Below are 24,122 nucleotides of genomic sequence, written 5' to 3' on the forward strand. Positions count from 1 at the left end.
TCAGGCTATGAGTCATAAATCCTGACCCTGTCCTAAAAGACAGAGGAAATTTCCAAAGTCTTTGTCTTAGCAATGACACCCAGTGAAATAGAATAGTGGAGCGAGGAATGGAAGCTTGTCTTAGTTGTTGGCCTATAGCTGAATCCCAAGATACCAGGCTTCCTGACGATTGTTATAGAGGTTTTCAAGGATCCCCTTTTCAGCTTAAAAATAATGAAAGCTTGGCCGGGCGCGGTGGCTCAAGCCTGTAATCCCAGCACTTTGGGAGGTCGAGGCGGGTGGATCATGAGGTCAAGAGATCGAGACCATCCTGGTCAACATGGTGAACCCCCGTCTCTACTAAAAATACAAAAAATTAGCTGGGCATGGTGGTGCGTGCCTGTAATCCCAGCTACTCGGGAGGCTGAGGCAGGAGAATTGCCTGAACCCAGGAGACGGAGGTTGCGGTGAGCCAAGATCGCGCCATTGCACTCCAGCCTGGGTAACAAGAGCGAAACTCCGTCTCAAAAAAAAAAAAAAAAAAAAAGATAATAATAATAATAATAATAATGAAAGCTCTTCACCTACAGTTATCTTTGACCTATTCAATATATATATAATGAATGATGACTATAGCATACCTTCATCTATGTTAATAACTGTATTGTCTTTGATGGGTATACAATCAGATAGATCGGGAATAACTAGCTTAAGGCACAATTTCTCCTTAATGTTGTCTCAGGCTTTGGCAAAATTTAGTTTAAAAGTTATGAGTAGTGCTTTAAAAAATATTCCCTCCACAGTCTCCATGCCACCTTTAATAACGGAGTCATCCTCTTCTTCAGTATCCTTATCAGACCTTTTAAAAGAAGCTGTTACTATGAAAGCCAAAAGAAGCTTGTAAGAGAAGACATTATGCAGTGACAGGAAGGAAAAAAAACCCTGAACAAATATTTTCTCTTCATAATTGGAAAAAGTGAATAGGGGATAGAAATAAACCAATAAAATACGTAAACCAATAAATATGTAAACAGTTTTACAGAGGCTGATTTATATTTTGGCAAGCCTCTCTATCTGCTGTGATCCCCAAGTTTTCCTTTTAGAGAAACTATGATGCTGATAATAGCAGTTTTTACTCAAAAGATCTTCATGTCCAAAAATATTCGGTAATACTTGTTCAAATACAGGTTGAACATCCCTCATACAAAAATCCAAAATCTGAAATACTCCAAAATCCAAAACTTTTTGAATGCTGACACCACATGGGTCACTAAGATAGTGACACCTTTGCTTTCTGACAGTTCAATGTATACAAACTTTGTTTCATGCATAAAATTATTAAAAGTATCATATAAGATTACCTTCAGGATATGTTTACAAGGTATATATGAAACATAAATGAATTTTGTGTTTAGACTTGTGTCTCAGCCCCAGCATATCTGATTATATATATGCAAATATCCCCAAATCTGAACTCTGAGACACTCCTGGTCCCAAGCATTTCAGATAAGCAATGTTCAACCAGTATGGCTACATCCATCTACACATATAAAGCCACTGAGAGAAGCAGTCCACTTGGTAAAACCTTCTGTACTGTCCTTCACAGCTTAGATTTAATCTTTACTTAAAGATGTAGCTGGGATATGCAGGAGTGTGAATCTGGGCTGACTCAAAGCTCTTCTCTTGAAGGCTTTTTCCTGTGGCACTGGCAGATGGCTGTGCTGTCTTCTGGCTGAGGAACAAGTTCCATTCCATCACGTACTTCGGGTTTGCTGGACTGGCGCTCGGCATATTTCTGAAATGTGGGTTTAAAGGCAACTGAAAGGTTAGTCCCCACTTCATTCTGCTGACTCCTCCACCCACTCCCATCCCCAGCCATCTTTTCTAGTTGTTGTGTGTCTTCAGACTAAAACCAAAGGTCTGGTTAATTTTAGTACTAAAGTTACATTTTAACTTTAACTATCACAGGCACTAGTGATAATTCGTAATCTAGAAAGAAACCCCATTCCACAATTTTATGTATAGGTTGAAAGCCTCTACAAAAGGCACACGTCCCTACCTGAAACAAACAGCAGCTCTCAGCATTTCTCTTCCACTTGTTAATGAATAATTCACTTGGCTGAATACTCAAGCCGATAGTCATACACATTTTTAAATGGCAACAGGACTGTGAAATGTTCCTCTACTGGGACCACTGACTGAAGTATTTCTATAAATGAAGTTTTTTGTTTGTTTGTTTTTTTGAGACACGGTCTCACCCTGTCACCGAGGCTGAAGTGCAGTGGTGTGATCTCAGCTCACTGCAGCCTCTGACATCCTAGGCTCAAGCGATCCTTCCACCTCAGCCTCCCAAGTAGCTGGGACCACAGGCACATACCACCATGCCCAGCTAATTTTTTAATTTTTTTGTAGAGATGGGGTTTCACCATGTTGTCAGGCTGGTCTTCAACTCCTGGACTCTAGCAATCCACCTACGTTGGCCTCCCAAAGTGCCGGAACTATAGGCATGAGTCACCCTGACCAGCCATAAACTGGATATTTCAGTTCAATGATGCCATGTCCATTTCACCGTATGTTCTTGGTACTGGACCAAATGCAACAAAATGCTGACACAAGTAGATGAGCCTAATTAATATTTTAGGGAGGGAAATTCCTACTATTAAAATTAAAACTATTTGGGAAGCTGAGGCTGGAGGATCACTTGAGGAACCTGGGCAACACAGCAAGAGCTTGTCTCTAAAAAAAAATAAACAAATTCACTGAGCGTGGTGGTGTAGTCCCAGCTACTAGCGGGAGGCTGAGGTGGGAGAGTGGTATAGTCCCAGCTACTAGGGGCAGGCTGAAGAGGGAGAGTGGGATGTTGAGGCTGCAGTGAGCTGTGATCAGGCCACTGCACTCTAGCCTGGGTGACAGAGTAAGACTTTTTTTTTTTTTTTTTTTGAGATGGGGTTTCACGCTTGTTGCCCAGGCTGGAATGCAATGGCACCATCTGGGTTCACTGAAACCTCCGCCTCCCAGGTTCAAAAGATTCTCCTGCCTCAGCCACCTGAGTAGCTGGAATTACAGGCGTGACCCACTGCGCCCAGCCAAGAAATTGTCAAAAAACAAAAACAAAAACAAAAAAACTTCTAACAATTAAAGCTAGACCAGCAGATGCCAACAGAACCAACTTAAGGGGAGGAAGGGGCACTTCTAGTAAATAGTGTAACATCAATTTAATTTTTCTATGAAAAAAAATATGAGAGGGTAGTATTCACAAGCATCTAGGGAAACTTACTTTTATTATGCCTACAGAAAAATAAAGTTAGATTAAAAACAAGAACATAATTTCCTTTCTTTCTTCCTGTCTAGATTTTTCTGATTAAAACTCAAGGTATTTACTCGAAAGACCAATCCGTGGATTCCCAATAGACACAGTACTTCAGGATTTAGCCCTAAGTGTTAGAACTATTATATATAATTTTCATTAGTTTGTTTGCTATACCAAGCTAAATACTTGCTTTCTGCCTTGTACTGAAAAAGGCACAAATCTTAAGTATCAAGGAGAATAAGGAGGCAACATTTTGAGTAAAAAGAGATGTTAATGATCTCCAGTCCAACCCTCTTTTTTTTCAGATAAGTAAAAATGTTTTTCTCTGACGTTCCGGAACACCTACACTAGGAATTCCACAAGGCATTTTATAAAAGAGAGTTGAGAAGATCTGCTAATCTATATTTGTGAAGGCCACAGCATCGTTTTTCATAATATAGAATAAAGATGAAAATATAGAGGCCATGGCCGGGCTTAGTGGCTCACACCTATAATCCTAGCACTTTGGAAGGCCAAGGTGGGCGGATCACCTCAGGCCAGGGGTTCAAGACCAGGCTGGCCAACATGGCGAAACTCAGTTTCTACTAAAAATACAAAAATTCACCAGGTTTGTTGGCACAAGCCTGTAATCCCGGCTACTTGGGAGGTTAAGGCAGGAGAATGTTTGAACCTGGGAGGCAGAGGCTGCAGTGAGCTGAGATTGAGCCATTGCACATCAGACCGAGTGACAGAGAGAGCTTCGTCTCAAAAAAAAAAACAAAAACAAAAAAAAGGAGGCCACCCAACGAAGACTTAGCACTGTCTTTCCCTAGACTAGTGCCTCAGCTTAGCCAGCCGGTCCATAGGCTGACTCTCCGAGCCCTTCAGGAAGCCCGGTAGGAAGTACACAGGCCAAGCACCTGTGGTCTGAAGACACCTGACCCAGCAGTGTGAACGGACACTCTGAACCGACCTGCAGCACTTGGTAATAGTAGCAGTAAAGCCTGTGCGGCTGTAGTAGGTCCCTAGCCATCAGTTGTCCTTCTTTTGCAATCTTCTTGGCTTCTTCATCATTTTCCTGAAAGGTTGAAAAAAAAAATGAAAATTACTACTGTGACCCATAAAGAAAGTGAGGGCTAAGTGTGAGGTGGAACAGAGGTGGGGTGCAGAGTGAAGAGCATGGGAAAGACAAAATATAATGGAATTATAACTTAAGAATGAAGCTACAGGGGCCGGGTGCAGTGGCTCACGCCTGTAATCCCAGCACTTTGGGAGCCTGAGGCTAGAGGATCACTTAAGGTCAGGAGTTTGAGATCAGCCTGGCCAACATGGTGAAACCCCACCTCTACTAAAAATACAAAAATTAGCTGGGTGTGGTAGCAGGCGCCTATAATCCCAGATACTCGGGAGGCTGAGGTACGAGACTCCTTGAACCTGGAGGCGGAGGTTGCAGTGAGCAGAGATGGTGCCACTGCACTCCAGCCTGGGAGAAAGAGTGAGACTCTGTCTCAAAAAAAATAAACAAACTAACTAATAAATAAAAGAATGAGGCTATGGGAAGAGACAGAGTATTTTCCTAGACATCCCTGTTATAGAGAAATGATCACAAGTTTGGTCCCTTTTCCACAGTACCAGGAAACCTCTCCTTCTCCCCACAGTGCAACAACCCACGTGCAGCCCCTATTGTGATCATCTTGATACCTTCCTGGCCACCCAGGAAGTATTCTTTGGCTTCCTCATCTGTCCCACCAGCCTAGTTCCTCTCTGCATGATAGTAGAATTAATCCATTTTCATTTTATAACATCTTTTAAAAGCTCCTTACAAATTTGCAGTCGGAACCAAAAAGTTCTGTTATAAAATGGTAGCTATAAAAGACTGCATTGCTTTTGTAACCGAAAAATTCAGTCATTAGTACCTACAGGCTGTTCATTCAGTACCATCAATAGTCAGCATTCCTAATTATACTTTTGGAAAATAGTTAATCTACCATGCTGCCCACAGAAAAGCCATTTGCGAGCTATTGTGGCTCTTATGAAGGGTCACAACACTGATCCTGCCTCAGGCATCTGATTATTTCCATAACCATATATTGTTTCTTAGAAACTTAGTATAAAGTCTCAAAATGGAAGGGTACATTTTTGTAGTTTTATAATAAAATGGAACAACTTTTTAATTCCTTTCCTTTTAAAAAAGGAATTCCTATTTTATGGGAAATGTGATTCTTGGGATGTTGTATAACATCCATTCATTAAAAATTTGTGCCTTTTCTTCTAACTGGGGTAAGAAAAGAGTACTATAATTGGCTTAAATGTTTTCTTGTTCATAAAGCGCTTTAACTCAGGTCTTTGAATTAGTAATTTGCATTTTGTGTGTTCTTGTTTGTATGTGTAAACAGCATTTAGAAAATCTGTATTTTATATAACGCTGGAGTTCCAATCTTCTGAAAATCTTCCAAAATGTTGAGAGACGGTATGCAAAATGATTCTGATGCTGATTCTTTAGATACTTCAAGGGAACAGTAATTTCAGAAAATAATATTTCTTTCAATTCCATTATGTCAAATCAAATTTTGTTGTGATGGAACTCATCTAACTAACACTGGTGAATCTGTTATTGCCTAAAGAAATAAAAATTGCTGGGTAGCATACCTTAGCCCATTTAACTTTCTCTAATAAATCACCAAGATTTCTTCTAATCGGAACATAATGCTTCCAAGGCTCTAGTGCCATATAGAAATGTTCATAATATGGTGAGTCCTGCTTTAAAACCAGACTGTCACCCAGCATGAGATACGGGTATCTGTAAGCAGCCACGGTCCCATCCACGTTAACTTGATACTTGTACTGGAAGATGAAAAAGAAACAAAAATAAACAGACTTCCAGTGGCCATTTGCTTTACATCTTCTTATCAACACTGTAATACCAACTACAGAGGAATTATCTTCCATTTTCCAGCTTTTGCGTTTAAAAGTTTTATTGTATAACTTATATCTTCTCTTTGTTTAAAAGTCACAAGTAGCCTTTCTCAGATTAATTTTAAGAAATATATTGTTTAAATGTAAGATGCTAAATTTTAGGAAATAGGAGTGGAGACCTGTTTCAGTCATGTCTCTGTAATATAGAATCCAGATTTCTGTAACCAGGTAGGAAAACTATTTTCTTTCTCTTTGTAAATTTTAATTTAAATGTTTTTCTTGTTTGAGACAGTGTCTTGCTCTGTCACCCAGGCTGGAGTATAGTGGTGTAATCTTGGCTCACTGCAACCTCCGCCTCCCAGGTTCAAATGATTCTGGTGCCTCAACCTCCTGAGTAGCTGGGATTACAGGCACCCATCACTGCGGCCAGCAAATTTTTTCCTATTTTTAGTAGAGACAGGGTTTCCCCATGTTGGCCAGGCTGGTCTCAAACTCCCAGCCTCAGGTGATCTGCCTGGCTCAGCCTCCCAAAGTGCTGGGATCATAGGTGTGAGCCACCGTGCCCAGCCAGGAAAACTATTTTCAAAAGTTCTTAAAGCTGAATACTGATAACAATGAACACTTTCATTTATTCGTTATTTCATTTGTTCCTTATATGCAATCTGTGAAACAGGCAGGCATTGTCTCTATTTTACAGTTTTAGAGCTGAGGAGACAGAAACCTGGAGACATTTAAGGATGGGCAATGCTGGCAACACAAGTAGGTATGCTGTCTGCATATTTGTTGGATTTATACACTTTATTTTCCATTTCAAATGCACTCTTCATAGGCATTAAACTTCCTTCAATTATAATAATCCAAAGCAGGTATTATTAACCCCTTCTTTTTGTTTTTATAAATGAAAAAACTAGTGTTCAGAGAAATGTATAAACCTCCATTCTCTGAGTCCCAAATCCCCTGTTTTACTCATTATATCACTCTGGAATGAGGAGGACACACTCCCAGATTTGGTAATTAATTTTTTGTTAAATAATTGGTACGAGGAGTTTTTGAGCCTATCAGCTTTTGTCACGTTGTTCACATCTCTCCTTTAGGCCTCGTGATAATGCTCTGAAGGAGTAGGCAGGCATCACATGGGTTTAAAGACCAAGGTGCCAAGAGAGGAAGATCCCTCTGGTGGCAGAGACAGGATTAGAAGCAGGCCTTGAACCCCAATCCCAACTCCCATTTTACATACATGGAATTTGTACTTTTTCTATTTACAAAAGACATTTGAGATCACTTTATGTAAAAGGTATTATATTCCCAGTTTATTAAAGCAAATAAAAGAAAAAAAATAATGACATCAAAATCCCCGGTTAATCCTTGTACTCTATTTTGAGAAGTAAGTACAGTTCTGAGCTATTTGGTAAAGTTAACAACGAAAGAAGGAAACCACAATGTGTTTGGTAATAAGAAAATGTAAACATGTATGTCAGTTCACAAGAAAGAAGAAATGTGCTGAAGCCCACCTATTTTGGTAGACTTTTAATGCAAGTTTATCACTTCATACCATAGAGGAAGACTCACGTGCGTACCTTAAAGAAATCAAAGAAACCCATCAACTTGGCTTTTCCGAGCTCCTTTTCTTTCTCTTGGAAAAAGAAATACCCTGTAATTCCTGCATCTAGTAGCTGAGGATTTTTTTGGGACAGTTGTACCAGCTGGAGCCTCTCCTCTCGGCTGTCTCTACCTCTGAAGAAAGCTCTCTCTGTCTTATTGATCCAGGAAGGCCCTACAAGTTTGAATCCATAAAAAAAATTATGATTATGAATTTGATATTTTAATATAGTAAGCATAATCCTCTTTAGTCTACCATTGTTAAGATGTTAAAGCTCTTTTATCATCAACTCATCTTCTAAAGCAGATGCGATTTTAAAAAAATATATGGGATTGAATCTCAATTTGCTAGAAGTACTTTCTTTTTTTTTTTTTTTTTTTTTGAGATGGCGTCTCCCTCTGTCACCCAGGCTGGAGTGCAGTGGTGCGATCTCAGCTCACTGCAACCTCCACCTCCCGGGTTCAAGCGATTCTCCTGCCTCAGCCTCCCGAGTAGCTGGGACTACAGGCGTGCACCACCACACCCAGCTAATTTTTGTACTTTTAGTAGAGACAGGGTTTCACCATGTTGGCCAGGATGGTCTCAATCTCTTGACTTCATGATCCACCTACCTCAGCCTCCCAAAGTGCTGGGATTACAGGTGTGAGCCACCGCTCCCAGCCACTGGAAGTACTTTCAAGTTTAGACTTTTAAAAAAGAAAAATAGTCCTTTTATTAGCTGTATTATATAAAAGAATGCTGTAATTTTCTCCATTTGTCTGCTAGTGAAAGCTCACGTGAGTATTGGTGTATTCTGTTGTATAATACTAGGAAATATCTGAAATAATGTCGGTCCATATTCGAAGCAAAAAGAGATTCAGTGACTTGGCCCACTCACCAAGGCGTTAGCTTCTTCCATCTTCTGTGTTTCACAATAAAACATGAGCTAGGCCTTGGTTCTTACATAGGGTGACCAGAAAAAAATGCTGCAACTGAGTAACATCCACAAATCTTTACTCAAGTCGGTCAGAATTTTGAATACAGGAAAGACTTTTTCTAATATGCTGTTGAATGCAAACATATATGTATAACCCACACTCTCTAAGCTTTCTCTTTGTTAATTAGCCATGCATTTTCCTGAATGCCTATATTTCTCTGAATTACCTGTATTTCCCTGAATAGAGAGGAGATCATTTGTAACACCCCTCATGGCTTCAAGCGTGGAGTGGGTGATGTCATATGTTGGAAGGACAATATCTCTTGAATCCAGAGAGCCACACCATGAAATGATAGGTATGGGGCTGGGGGTTCCATTGACTTTTCGATGCTCCAAAGGCCAATCTCCAAGATTAACATAAAATTCTAAATCTGGGAGGAGGACCTAAATAAACATATAAACAAACATCACTCCTGGGAAGACATGTCTTCCATATATGTAAGAAAACCAAAGACTAAATACGACAGTTCTTTGGTTTTCTTACATATTTCTGACAGAGTTGACCATTCAAAAACAGTAAGAGAAGAGAGAAGCATGCCTGTCATTGACAGGATGTGAATTTGTCACTGTGAGGATCCTACGTGACAAATTCACTTAACCAGGAGTCAGCTACCTCTGTCCAGAGGTAGATTTAAAATTTGGTGTTTGAGACCAGGCATGGTGGCTCACACCTGTAATCCCATGGCTTTGGGAGTGGATCCGTTAAGGTCAGGAGTTCGAGACCAGTCTGGCCAACATGGTGAAACCCCATCACTACTAAAATTACAAAAATTAGCTGGGCTGGTGGCAGGCACCTGTAATCCCAGCTACTCAGGAGGGTGAGGCGGTAGAATCCCTTGAACCTGGGAGATGGAGGTTGCAGTGAGTTGAGATCGCGCCACTGTACTCCAGCCTGGGCAACAGAGTGAGACTCTGTTTTCAAATAATTAATTAATTAATTAATTAAAATTAGTGTTAGAGAAGTGGAAATTGTGTAGAGAGGTACAAATGAGCAGCTCTGAGAACTGCCTCTGCCAGCTGCCTAAGCAAGAGAACCTACAAAGTTAGAACCAAAGCCTTGTTTTCCTTCACTGTCCCCTTCTTTACCTTATCTGCCCTTGCCTCTGCAACCTGCCACTCTGCCCCTCCCCTTCCATCTCCACGGTCAGTGTCTCAGTTTAGGCCCTCATCATTTCTTGCCTAGATTGTTGTAATAGCTTCCTCACCAGGTGTTCTGATTCTGGGCTCTCCATACTGTAATCTGTTCTCCACAGGGCTGCTCAGATTTCCAAAACTAAAATTAATTCCAAAACTGAAGTTTCTAGAAGAACTTGGTTAATGTCACTAGCAAGCTTGACAGCACCTTAAGCCTATGGCACAAGATCTCAACTCTCTGGCTGGCAGTCAAGGCCTATCTGGTTCCACCTTGGCTATATGCCTCATCTTTCACCTGTCCACCTACCAGGAAACCTTAAGCTACTCTCTGAAAATGCTGTCCACTTAATATGCAATTCCCTTCACTTGGAATATTGTACTTATTTAACTGGGCAGTCTTGTTTCTCCTCTTTCAAACTCAGATCTAACAGCACTCCTCTGTGACTCACGCTCCTCAGGCACTTGAACCCTGGGTACTTATTTTCTTGAGGCCTATCATGTTGGGATATAAGTATTTGTACTCACAACCCGCTCCCACTCCCAAACAACAAAACCAAGTCCTACTATAGTGGGCTGCTCAAAGACTAGGACTGTGTCTCTTTCATCTTAGATTTCTTCCCCAGCTACTGAGCAAAGAACAAAAGGAAAGTGTGAGAGAGATGAATATTCACCCTCTTGCTTCCCTGTCATTATTATTAGTTATTATTATTTGAGACACAGTCTTGCTCTGCCGCCCAGGCTGGAGTGCAGTGGTGCGATCTCGGCTCACCACAACCTCTGCTTCTCAGGTTCAAGTGATTCTTGTGCCTCAGCCTCCCAAGTAGCTGGGACTATAGGTGACACCACACCTGGCTGATTTTTATATTTTTACTAGAGACAGGGTTGGCCATGTTGGTCTCAAACTCCTGACCTCAAATGATTCACCTGCCTCAGCCTCTGAGACTGCTGGGATTACAGGTGTGAGCCACCATGTCCAGCCTCCCTGCTGTTATTTATAAACTCATTAATAAACTCCACATCAGAAGTGCTCACTGTGGAGCAAGGTCTCTCAAGCTCACACTATTGACATTTGGGGCTGGATGATTCTTTGCTGTGAGGTCACTATCCTTTGCATTGTAGGATGCTTACCCACTAGATGCTAATAGCAATCCCTGAGTTGTGACAACCAAAAATGTCTCTAAACATTGGCAAATGTCTTCTGATGGGCAGAATCATCCCTGGTTGAAATCTACTGCGATGAAGCCAGCAACATGGGTTAAAGAGGCAAGAATACAGGGCATGATTGACCAGTTGTAGCCCAGGAAGAGAGCACTACCTTTAGGAGCAGGTGCCCATAATTTGCTCGTACGCTCACATTGTGGACTGGTGGAGGAGGGAGTGGGACTGCTATTTAAAGTAAGGTCTGACTACAGCCACATGGTCAGCATACTTGGGGAATTGTATAACATGTCAGGAAAACTGTGTTGTTTGGGTGTAAAAAAACTCTCTTGTCCGGGCGCAGTGGCTCACGCCTGTAGTCCCAGCACTTTGGGAGGCTGAGGTGGGTGGATCATGAGGTCAGGAGATGGAGACCATCCTGGCCAACATGGTGAAACCCCATCTCTACTAAAAATACAAAAATTAGCTGGGCATGGTGATGGGTGCTTGTAATCCCAGCTACTTGGGAGGCTGAGGCAGGAGAATCACTTGAACCAGGGAGTTGGAGGTTGCCATGAGCTGATATCGTGCCACTGCATTCCAGCCTGATGACACAGCAATACTCCCACTCAAAACAAACAAACAAAAACCTCCCTTCACGGTCTCTCTGGGTAAGAAAGATAAATATTGCCCACCTCCATCCTTCACCTGTATGATCGGAAATAAGAACAAAAGGTGGTTTAAGTTGCTCTGTTTAAGAGGAATTTAGAGTACTGCAAATGTGGAAAGAGAAGCTGAACAGTGGGATAAGGGGGCGCTACTGGGGGATGTGGAGAGCCTGAAAGACACTGGGCCTAACGACATTAGTAAGAGGCTAAGGCCTTAAGATCAAGGACAGCCCTGAGAAATTCCCAGAGGCAAGCATGACTGAGAGTCTGATTAGTACAGAGATGTCTATTTTTAAATATCAGGGGTTGTGTTTGTTTTTTAGTACGCACTGGTGAAAAAAAACAACCTGTTTCTGGTACCCCAGGCTTTGACAAAATGTGCCATGCATGCTAACTTCTAGGTCTGCTTAGGGAAAAACAAGGAAAATGTGTTCCAAGTTCAGGTCATTTTGAGGTGAAGAGAAGTAAACAGCTGCAGAAGGTGAAATCTAAACAGGAGGAATATTCAGCAGGAACAGGGAATTTAGAGTGACCTCTTGCAACAGTCATCGTGCCTAGAGTACCAGCTAGGACTGAGCTGAGGTGGGAGGATGGCTTGAGCCCAAGAGTTTGAGGCCAGCCTGCACAAGACCTCACCTCAATTAAAAAATTAATTAATTAATTAATTAATAAGACAGTGCTGTTTGGATACTGTAAATATAGACAGTTTTGAGAATAAGAAGAAGAAGAGGAGGAGGAGGAAGGAGAAGAAGAAGAAGTAACCTTGTTATAAATGTCTGGAAGTTCAAATAAACCTTGGGAGTGTCCTGCATGGCACACCTACCTGGGATGGGGGCTCGAGCCACTTAATTTTCTTTTCTTTTATGTATGTATGTATGTATTTGAAATGGCATCTCATTCTGTCACCCAAGTTGGACTGCAGTGGTGCAATCTTGGGTCACTGCAACCTCCACCTCCTGGGTTCAAGCCATTCTCATGCCTCAGCCTCCCCAGTAGCTGGAATTACAGGTGCCTGCCACCATACCCAGCTAATTTTTGTATTTTCAGTAGAGATGGGGTTTTGCCATGTTGGCCAGGCTGGTCTCGAACTCCTAAACTCAGGTGATCCACCCGTCTTGGCCTCCCAAAGTGCTGCGACTGCAGGCATGAGCCACCATGCCTGGCCTCAGGCCACTTAATTTTAAATCTTACAGGAAAATGAGATCCACAAAGGTGGAAAACATATGAACACTCAGATTGCAAGTATCTTAGATGCCAATTTCTCAGCCTGAAATCTGTTTCATCCTTTGTCGTATCATTCTAAACATTTAAATGTTATACCTAAATAATTAAACTGTATTGTCAATTCATTCATTCGCCTACCTTTCTTGTCAGTGATAACAAAATCTCATCAGAGAACATTTTGAAGTCCGTGTATTTCCCTAAAGATCTCCGGTAAATGCGGTTATTGAGAATTGTGTAATGAACGACGGCACCTCTCTCGTCCCCAAACCTTTTGGGGACTTCGTTTAGCATCTGCTGGAGATTGATGCTGGGAAAGGAAGCAAAATCTTTTGCAATCTGCAGTTCTTTGGTTGGACAAGACAGAGTTTTCTGCCAGGCCTGAGGATTTTCGGGACACTCACAGTACTCGTGGTATACCGGTCCTAGGAAGGGAAAACAGGAAGAAGGCTGCACTCCATCAACAAGCACCACAACACAGGGAGTCACTTCTGTCTCTGCTTCTTGGTGAATTCTAAGATCATCCAGAGATAATCTGCCCTAGTCAAATCAGTGATTTTCTTAGAGTCCTACACTTTTACCTTCCTTTTCACACCACCTGGATAACACAGTGAGTATATGCCCTCTCCCAATCTAACCTACTCTCAGTCACTTAGCTGATAAATTCATTTCTAGTGAGGTATCAATGGCAGCAAACATAAAACAACTTACCTTTCGGCAAGAAGAAAAAGATTGTATCAATTTTTAGACATTATGCAAACCAAAAATAAAATTCCTAAGCCTCCCCAAGCCTCCAAACGCATCCCAACGTAAACCTGAAAAGCCAGTTTGGCCATGAAGGGAAGGGGAAGCCACACATGCCTCATTGTGCCCTCCTCCCTTGTGGCATTCGGGCCCAGCTGAATAGCATTAACATCAACACAGACCTTAAGACTGACAGAATGACTCTTTAAGCCTGATAAGAAACATTTGCAATCTCTTCTCTGTAGCTTGCTACCTGGAGGCCTCATCTGTGAGATTAAACCTTGGTTTCCACAAACCCTTATCATAACCCCAGACATTCCTTTCTATTGATTCTAGGTCTTTAGACAATAACTTAATTCTTTCAACTAACTGCCAATCAGAAAGTCTTTGAATCTACCTATGACCTGAAGCCCCACCCCCTGCCAAACCCCTCCCACCCACCCGCACTTCCAATTGTCCTTCCTTTCCAGAACAAACCAATGTACATCTTACATGTATTGATCAATGTCTTACCTCTCCCTACAATGTATAAAACTGTAGCCTGACCACCTTGAGCACATGTTCTCAGGATCTCCTGAGGGTTGTGTCATGGGTCATTTGTCACTCATATTTGGCTCAGAATACACCTCTTCAAATATTTTAGAATTGGACTCTTTTCTTTCTTTTTTTTGAGGGCGGGTGGGGTGGGGGGATAGAGTATCACTCTGTTGCCCAGGCTGCAGTGCAGTGGCGTGATCTCGGCTCACTGCAACCTCCACCTCCTGGGTTCAAGTGATTCTCCCCCCTCAACCTCCTGAGTAGCTGGGATTACAGGCATGCGTCATCACATTTGGCTAATTTTTGTATTTTTTGTAGAGATGGGGTTTCACCAGGTTGGCCACGCTGGTCTTGAACTTCTGACCTCAGGTGATACACCTGCCTCAGCCTCCCAAAGTGCTGGGATTATAGGCGTGAGTCACAGTGCCTGGCCATAAGTTTGACTCTTTTCATTGACAACAAGCAACAGGACTGATGTACCCTCCCACCTAAAATGACCAGAAAACACCCCCACAAAATATATGAAAGAACAGTTTTCTGTTGTTTTTGTTGTTCTTTTGAGACCGAGTCTCACTGTGTCACCTAGACTGGAGTACAGTGGTGTGATCTCAGCTCACCTTTAATCTCTTCCTCCTGGGTTCAAGTGATGTTCCTGCCTCAGCCTCCTGAATCGCTGGGATTACAGGTGCTCGCCACCATGCCCAGCTAATTTTTTGTAGTTTTAGTACAGAAGGGTTTTACGTATTGGCCAGGTTGGTCTCCAACTCCTGACATCAAGTGATCTGCCTGCCTCAGCCTCCCAAAGTGCTGGGATTACAGGCATGAGTCACGGCACCTGGCCTTAAACAATAGTTTTTAAAGCAGTAGGTATCAGGCAACGAAGGACAGTGAGTCTAAGAGATGGGGGACAAATAACGTAAGCCCTACAATTCCTACAGCCTGCTGTCTAAAGGAGCTTCGAGGTTGTCATGCAGGGAGGGGAAGTGTAGGCAAAGCCAGGCAGCCAACTTCACTGAGCTGAGGAAGCAGAGCCGACAGTCCGGGGAGACCGAGGCAGCTCTAGACTTTGTAGGACAGAGTATCTGAGAAGGAAGTACTGCAGGTCCTAAAGAACGTTAGAGATCTGTAGAAGGTCCTCTTCACATATTAAGATCAGGGCATTTGATCAGTGCGTTTTGGATGGGCTCTTCCCCTTTACTGATTCCAAAAATAATACAGTTTAATTATTTAGGTGTAACATTTAAATGTTTAGAATGATAATGACAAAGGATGAAAACAGATTTCAGGCCGAGACATGGTTATTGAAGATATTTGCCACCTGAGTGTTCTTAGGTTCTTGGGGAAGACAGGGGAAGAACCCATCCAAAATGATCAGAGGGAGCATTATTTAGCAGTGGGTACCAGTCAGATTGAAAAGCCTCCTAATTCATAGTGCTTGGGTAAAGTATACAGAAGGCTATTGCCTTAGTAGTGGGGAATAATTAGCCCTAGACCAAACATGGCTCTAGTCCCACCTAACAAACTGTAAAAGCAAAACTTGGAAGGATTAAACTATATCCCAGTAATTTAACTGCACCCCAGAAAAGAGCTCAAGCAGATGAAAAAGCGGGGAGAGGTGACAACTCCACTGTACAGGACTGATGACAGACTGCACATGGCAGAAGAAAAGAGAATTTAGAGACAGTAATAGAAACTATACAGAATGAAACAAAGAGAAAAAATAATTTTAAAAATGAAAGGAGTATCAATGAACCATACGATAATTTCAAGCCCAATCTATGGGCAATCGGTATCCTTGAAGGTAAGGTGGAATGGAACAGAAAACATGTTTGAAGCAATAATGACCAAAATTTTTCTAAATTCGATGAAAACTACAAACCCCCTATTCCAAGAAGTTCCATGAATCCAAAACACAGGAAATATGAAGAAAACTGCACCAAGGCATATAATAATTAAATTTCTCAAAACAACTGATGAGAAAACCTTAAAAGCAGCACAGATGAACAATGCTAGATTTGTTAGAAGCAATGCAAGTAAGAAGACAGTGGAGTTGCATCTTTAAAGCATGAAAAAAAAAAAACCCATCAACCTATAACTATAACTAGAGACAATGTCTTTTAAAAACAAAGGCTAAATAGGCCGGGCATGGTAGCTCATGCCTTAATCCCAGCACTTTGGGGAGCCGAGGCTGGAGGATCACTTGAGCCTAGGAGTTTGAGACCAGCCTAGGTAACAATAACAAACAGGACTTTGTTTCTACAAAAAAAATATATTTTTAATTTGTGGGGTGTGGTGGTGTGTGCCTGCAATCCTAGCAACTTAGGAGGCTGAGGCTGGAGGTTTGCTTTAACCCAGCAGTTTTGTTTGTTTGTGTATTCGTTTTTTTGAGAAAGGGGGCTCACTCTGTACTCCAGGCTGGAGCGCAGTGGCATGATCACAGCTTACCGCAGCCTCAACCTCCTGGGCTCAGCCTCTTGAGAAGCTGGGACTACGTGTATGCACCAACACATCCAGCTAATTTGTTGTATAGACGTGTTTTTGCCATGTTGCCCAAGCTGGTCTTGAATTCCTGGGCTCAAGTAATCCTCTGGCCTCAGCCTCCCAAAGTGCTAGAATTATATGTGTGAGCCACTGCATGCGACCTAGCCCAGCAGTTTGAGGTTGCAGTGAGCTTTTTTTTGAGATGGGGTCTCACTCTGTCACCCAGGCTGGAGTGCAGTGACACGATCTTGGGTCACTGCAACCTCCACCTCCGCGGTTAAGCGATTCTCCAGCCTCAGCTTCCTGAGTAGCTGGGACTTCAGTCATGCACCACCATGCCCAGCTAATTTTTGTATTTTTAGTAGAGATGGGGTTTCACCATGTTGCCCAGGCTGGTCTTGAACTCCTAAGCTCAAGCCATCTGCCTGCCTTGTCCTCCCAAAGTGTTGGGATTACAGGCATGAGCCACTGTGCCCAGCCTGCAGTGAGCTTTGACTGTGCCACTGTACTCCAGCCTAGGCCACAGAGCAAGACCCTGTCTCAAAATAAACAAAAAACAACTCAAACAAACAAAAGGCAAAATAAAGATTGTTTTAGACATTCAAAAGCTGGAAGAATTCATCACCAGCATTCTCACAGTAAAAGAAATATTAATAGAAATCCTTTAGGCAGAAGGCAAATGTTACTAGATGGAAATATGGATCTACACAAAGGAATGAAGAGTTTCACAACTAGTAACGACACAAGACTTTTCTTTCTTATCATTTAAATCTCTTTAAATTACTTAATTTTCTTTCCCTTAAAATTTAAACTGTGCTCCAGGAGGTATGTATCCAATGTTTACTCTATTGCACATGACTCTGAGGTCATCGGGTTTAGCCCATTCTGAAAGGTATGGGACCTACATGCCAGGCTGACTCTGGAGTATATAATAATCACTTACCTTTCAAAATATAGGGAGACTGAGCCACATGTTCATCACCATAAAGGACCTCTATCTTCAGCCCTGCATTGACAGTTTCATACATCCTGTATCTCATCACAAACGTTCCATCATTCCTGTCCAAAGGTTTAGGGACATGAATCCGGACCAACTCTTTAGGTGAAAGAGATTTGACGACTACTTTGAATGGTGTTTGACCTAAAAGAAAAAGAAATATAAATAACTCTACCATGTCATGATTATTATACCTTTACAATTATGGGATAGTTGTTATTGAATAACTTAAATATGCTGCTTATTCTTGCAGCAGTGTTGATTTTTAAAAAATCACTTCCTTTGAAAGATCTTTGAGGCCAAGAACTATGAGTGGTTCACGCATTTTTTTTTTTTTTTTTTTTTTTTTTGATACAGAGTCTCGCTCTGTCATCCAGGCTGGAGTGGAGAGGTACCATCCTCCTAGCTCATTATAGCTCCAACCTCCTGGGCTCATGAACCTCCTGCCTCAACCTGCATCAGCCCCATGAGTAGCTGGGACTATAGGAGTGTGCCACCATGCCCAGCTAATATGTTACATTTTTTGTAAAGATGGTGGGGGGGATGGGGTGGGGGATGGGTTGAAGGGCGTCTTGCTATATTACCCAGGCTGATCTGAAACTCCTGACCTCAAGCAATCCCCACTGCCTCAGCCTCCCGAAGTGTTGGGATTACAGGCTGAAGCCACAGTGCTTGGTCTGGTTTATGTATTCAAACCATGGATCAGACTCAACATTTGAATCATTAATCATTCAATCAAGACTTATTGCATAAACAAAAGGAATTTATTTTTTAAAAGCAAATAAAAAATAAACTTTTTGTTTATTTGGTCTTTCCTCCTTTGTGTAGGATTAAAGCCCAGATAGTTAAAAATCCATGGATCTAAGCATGACGGGTCTCTATAGCAGTCTAACTTTCTCCTTGTAAAATGCACACGATCTTTCTCTGTATACCATTTCAGTATCTAATAACCATCATTTCTGTGAAAATTTCCCCATTTACTAAGCTCAAATTTCAAGTGGTACTTCTAAGCCCATTTCCTTAGGTAGAGAGAGATTATAGCTAGCAAGCAGACTCTTGTACAAGTTCACACACACACACCCACACACATACACACACACGTATCTTTGTAAATACTAGAGATTACTTCTGAATCTATTTGCTCAGCTTGAAAAGAAACAGTTATACTATAATAATCCATTCCACCTTCACAGTTTTGTGGGTTTTCTATTAAATATTTAATAATAATATATTTCCCTTTCCTATAGCTGACACTTGGGCTTTGAAATGACACTGTTGTGGTTGAAGTTACTGTGGCCCAGGAATAAACTTTGAAACCTCTTTCTTCACAAAGTGCAGTCGATATATCATTTAGATCACCACCTCAAAGAGGAATGCAAAAACGGCAGTGAATCCCCTGAAATTCACAGTCCTAGCAAACAAAATTGTGACCGAAGTTGTCTTTTACTTCATGTCTATCATACTACAAAATTTAGAATATTTAAAATATATCTTTTGAAATTACTAAACAAGTTTGTGAAATTCTGAGTTTCTAAATGTTACAGTTTCTAAATGTAGGCAGTATCAAAATATTACATCATTAGAATCAGAAATCTTGAACATGTTTGATTTGGTAAGAAATCAAAAGCATATTTAGAAATTCACTTAGCACTTTTTATGGGCTTGACACTTTCATATGTATTTTCTGTGTCATTTATTTCCTACTAGAACTTTGAGGTAAGTATCTGTTACCCCCATTTTATAGACCAAGAAACCAAGGCTCCAAGAAGTAAGGTAACTTGCCCAAGGTCACACATAATGTGTTGCAGAGCCAATATCTGAATGCCACTCTGCAGCGGTCGCAGTGGGAGGAATACTTCTGGCACTTTGGATACAATGGAGTCATCCCCTCCTCTGTTGTTGAGGAAGTTCATTAAGGCTCTCTACAGCTGCAACAAAAGTGTTGACCTCACATGGTCAAGGGAAACAGAATCCCAGAAGGCCAAGGTATTATACCATGAGGCTAAGTGGAAATCCTCCAAAAATATCTGGCCACCTGTCAACCATGAACACTGTCCAAGGTCTTATTGTAAAGTGACGCATGACAGTCCTATGAAGGATGATTTGATAAAGCCGAAGGAGCAGTGAAGTAGAAGTTGAAAGGGCTGTTCCTGCCTTGGCTCTGACAGTCACTGTGGAGCCCGCCAGGCAACGCATTTTAGCTTCACTGAGTCCAGCTTCTCATGTGTGAAGAAAGACAGTAATATCTGTCCTTCCTCCCTTATAAGACTATTTTGGAGGACAAATTAAGCAAGGCATACTATAAAACACCAAAGTACACAACCAGGAGGTAAGATTATTTTATGAAGACATTATTACTGATGAAGATAGAAGACTGAGTAGAAAAAAAGTATATCCTTCCAACTTGACATATTTCAATCATCCCTCCCTCTACCCCTTCTTTTCATCTCCAATAGTTATCGGTACCTCTACTGAGCATTGTGCTACAAGCTTGGAATATAACAGTATCAACAGGCGCTGCCTACTTCATAACTGGAGGAAACGCTCAATTTAAGCAAGAGTACTGAAAAGATAGTTTTTTCCCCCATCCAAGGTCAAAGACCCTACAATTTCTGTCTGTGAACCCCAGTTTCAGATATCCTGCTTCAGATCACTGAGGTTCCAATACATTTGTTATCTGGGTACTTGGATATATGCAGTGTAATAGCAGCATTCAGATAAATTCTACACTGTTGAATGGGGGTGAAAATAAGGCAACCTTTCTAAGTTGTGTACAATAGACTACAGCTTGAGAAAATAAGATTTTTCCTCTTTTCCAATTAGTTTTTTTTTTTTTTTTTTTTTAAGACTGGGTCCCATTCTGTCATGCAGAGGCACAATCTCAACTCAATGCAACCTCAGCTTCCCAGGCTCAAGAGATCCTTTCACCTCAGCCTCCCCAGTAACTGGGGAGCACAGGCACACATCACCACACCCGGCTGATATTTTGGATTTTTTGGTAGATGGATTTTGCCATGTTGCCCAGGCTGGTCTCAAACTTCTGAGTTCACGCGATCTACCAGCCTTGGCCTCCCAATGTGCTGAGATTACAAGGCATGAGCCACTGTACCTGGCCATTCAATTAGTTCTTGAAGAAGGAAAGACTTCAGGACTTGCAAGTTAATGCTGGTGGCAGAAATGTAAGAAACCAGCTGGGTGAGTTTTCAGAACTATAGGGCACCTTTTTAACTGGAAGCCAGAAATCAAGGGGCCTGAAAGGAAACAAAGGGAATCCAGGGGAATAAAAGTAAGGTTGTCCAAAAAGTCTTTATTTTATGCATTTATTTAGAGAAAGAGTCTTGTTTGTCGCCCAGGCTGGAGTGCAGTGGCACAATCAAAATGCACTGCAACCTTGAGCTCCTGGCTCTACTGAGCCTCCTCCCTCAGCTTCCTGAGTAGTAATGTTTTATTAAGTAGAGATGGAATCTCTATGCTATGCTCCCCAGGCTAGGAAGTCTTTCTAAGACTAAAAAACGTTAAAAAAGGAAAGTCATAGACTGCAGGGGTAAACCATGCAGAAAAATAAATGTAACTTTCCTTCTGTCAAGATGTCTAATAGAAACTGTTGGTAAACTGGTTTTTATTTGTTTAAAGAATATACTTATGTGTATATATATGTGCATATCTAAATGTACACACAACTTTAAGTCATGTACCATTTGGATTTTAATTGAAGGTCTTTAATATACATAAGAGGTTGCAAACTATAGCTAATCCAGCTCACTGCCTGTTTTTGTAAATCCTGTAAGCTAACAATGATTCTTACATTTTTAAAATGGGGATGGGCATGATGAATTATGCCTGTAATCCCAGCATGTTGGGAGACTGAGGCAGGAGGATCCCTTGAGTCCAGGAATTTGAGGCTGCAGTAGCTATGCACTCCACCCTGGGTAACAGAGAGAGACCCTGTCTATTAAAATACGAGGGGAGAAAAATCAAAGGAAGAATAATATTCTGTAACTTATGAAAAATTATACGAAATTGAAATTTCAGTGGCCGTAAAGTTTTATTGTAACATAGACAGGTTTGTTACATGTCCATGGCTACAAAGCATAGCTGAATAAATGTGACAGACTATATGACCTACAAAGCCTAAATTATTTACTATCTGGCCCTTTAAACAAAAAGTTTTGAAGCCCTGATATACACACATGCGTTTCTGTCAATAGAGTTGGAATTATTCTACCCAAAGGCATATAATTCATATGAAACCAGTTGTCTGAGTATTTAGAGTCTAATTGGTAGACATGTTATCAAACAGTGCTTGAAGACAACTTCAGGAGTGGTGTTCTGAATCAAACCTAGAGCATAAGCCACTAAGCCACTGAGGTGGTTAAGTTAGAGGCAGATTCTTGCCTCAGCTCAAATTTCTCCAGGTGCTCTCTTTTATCTAGTTATAAAGTCATTTGCTTGGCATTCAAGGCCCTTGAAGACCAGCGGCCACAATCAACGAGCCTCTTCTGCTCAGTGTCATTACATTACAGTCCTTATTTTGCCGAACACCATGCTTTCTTATGCCTCTGTGCTTTTGCACATGCCGGAGCGTCCACCTGCATGCCTGCCCAGCAAACCTCATCCTTCAAGTCTCTGCTTCTGAAATCTTCCTGAACTTCTCCAGTTTCTGGCAGTACTGCAATGCTGCCACTGCACTCTGTACATCACCTTCCATTATCCTGTACAGTGATCAGTCATCGGCACGTCTTTTACCAACAGACTGTAAGTTCCTTGATGGACACACATTGACTTTTCATCCTTAGATCCCCAGCAGAATTACCAAACACAGAAGCAGACATCAAATTAGTATTTCTTGCATGAATGAAATTTTAAAAATCATTACATCTAAAAGTGAATTATGTTTGGCTCCTAAATTCTCTGCTTTGCCCACCTGTCACGACCCCCTTTTCCCCTTCCCAAGCTGGAACACACTTATGGCAGCTGTGTTCCCAGCTGGCCTAGCAGGGGCAGAGGCACTGGGTCATTCTAATTGTCTCTTCGCTAATAAAACAAGGTGCTAATTGGCCAGAGCCCTGACTTAGACATTAATTAGGAAATCCTGACTGGTAACAGCCTGAAACCAGCAGGACAAGTTTTAAGAAGTTGCAAAGGTAAGACACGAAGGACAACGAGGGACGAGGACCAGGCAGAAAGGGAATCAGGATGAGATCCATCCCACCGTCAGTAGAGGGAAAACCGAATGATTTCTCCTTCTAGCTCCTGTAATCTACTTTCAAGAACTCAGAACTAAAAAGGAAACAAAACACTAACACGTAAACCCCTCCCCTTCCTACTGCTCTGACGTTTCCTCGGCGCGGGAGTTCGTTGGTCCAAACTCATCAGGCCCAAGCCCTGTAACCCGACGCCATCCGTGGGCTTGATGACTCACCGCTGGAAAGCGCTCCCTGCAATCCCTCACAGTTCAGACAACTAAGTCACCGATGGGGCAACGTGTGACTCACGGCCCCATCCCTGTAACGCCCGGGAGCCGTCAGTTCGCAACATCAGTCCCCGCACTTTAACTGCGGAAGCGCCCTTGGAGCTCATTCATTCATTCCACAAACTTTTCTTAGGATTTCTGCCCGCGTTTTGTCCGGGCGGGAGGAGCTGACCAGACCCAGAAAAGGGGCGACACACGCAGGGGAGGGACGCCACGCAGGCCGCGGGCGGATTCCCGGGAGGCGGGGATGCGCGGGGACCTGGCCGCGGGGCGAGGGAGGGCGGCCGGGTGGACGCTACCTGGGGGCGCGCGAGTGAAGTTCTGGCCGTCCGAGGTGACCGCCTGCAGGAAGAAATAGCGGACCGGCAGGGCGACCGCCGCCTGCAGCCCGGGCCCCCACACCAGGCTCCGCGGCGCGCTGACCGGCGCCTCCGGGGCGCCCGCGGCCACCAGCAGGGCGAGCCGCAGCAGCAGCAGGGCCCGCGGGAGGCGGCGCATGGTCGGCGGGGCAGCTGCGGTCCAGCTCCGCGGCGGCGAGGAGGAGCCGGTAGCGCCGCGGGCCGGGCGGGGACTGGGGCCCACCGCGGGGCGGGTCTTTCGGGCGGGAAAGATTGCGGCGCTGGCTCCCTTTTCCGCCCGCTGTCCCTCCCCGGCTCCTTTGGGCGGGAGCGCGAGCCAGCGCCGCTGTCACCCACCGCGCGCCCGGCAGGTGTCGGCGATGGACGCGCGGGTTCCTCCCCGCAGCCCCACAGGCCCCATGGAGGAGAGGGGTGGAGAGGCCCGCACGGAGACCGAGGCTGAGACTGTGCGCCGTTGACTGCCAAGGCCTCGGGCACGCCTGGCCTCCACCTCCAGTGGTCTTTCTTTTCTTCCTTGTTGTCCTTCCTTCTTTCTCTGTTTTTATACAGATAAGGGGGCTGGCTCTGTCGCCTAGGCTGGAATGCAGTGGCGTGATCACAGCTCACTGCTG

General features: G+C 42.9%; 1 protein-coding gene across 3 annotated transcripts; it reads right to left on the bottom strand.

Moving 5' to 3' along the window:
* Positions 1-621: 621 nt before the first annotated feature.
* Positions 622-24,027, bottom strand: POGLUT3 (protein O-glucosyltransferase 3). 3 transcript variants are annotated; one of them, XM_035264456.3, is made up of 8 exons: positions 23,848-24,027; positions 17,626-17,823; positions 13,062-13,345; positions 8,928-9,144; positions 7,762-7,958; positions 5,918-6,112; positions 4,242-4,346; positions 622-1,774 (listed from the first exon to the last, which is right to left on the bottom strand). In XM_035264456.3, the coding sequence occupies exons 1-8, from the start codon at positions 23,909-23,911 to the stop codon at positions 1,649-1,651; spliced, it is 1,386 nt and encodes a 461-aa protein (XP_035120347.3). In that variant the 5' UTR covers positions 23,912-24,027; the 3' UTR covers positions 622-1,648. The 3 variants fall into 3 exon arrangements, with proteins under 3 accessions (XP_035120347.3, XP_002754413.1, XP_017833009.1); XM_002754367.5 differs by lacking the exon at positions 23,848-24,027 and adding an exon at positions 23,452-23,725; XM_017977520.4 differs by lacking the exons at positions 5,918-6,112; positions 23,848-24,027 and adding an exon at positions 23,452-23,725.
* Positions 24,028-24,122: the final 95 nt, after the last annotated feature.

This window comes from Callithrix jacchus, chromosome 10 (genome assembly GCF_049354715.1).
Source record: "Callithrix jacchus isolate 240 chromosome 10, calJac240_pri, whole genome shotgun sequence".
In the NCBI taxonomy this organism is placed as follows: Eukaryota; Metazoa; Chordata; class Mammalia; order Primates; family Cebidae; genus Callithrix; species Callithrix jacchus.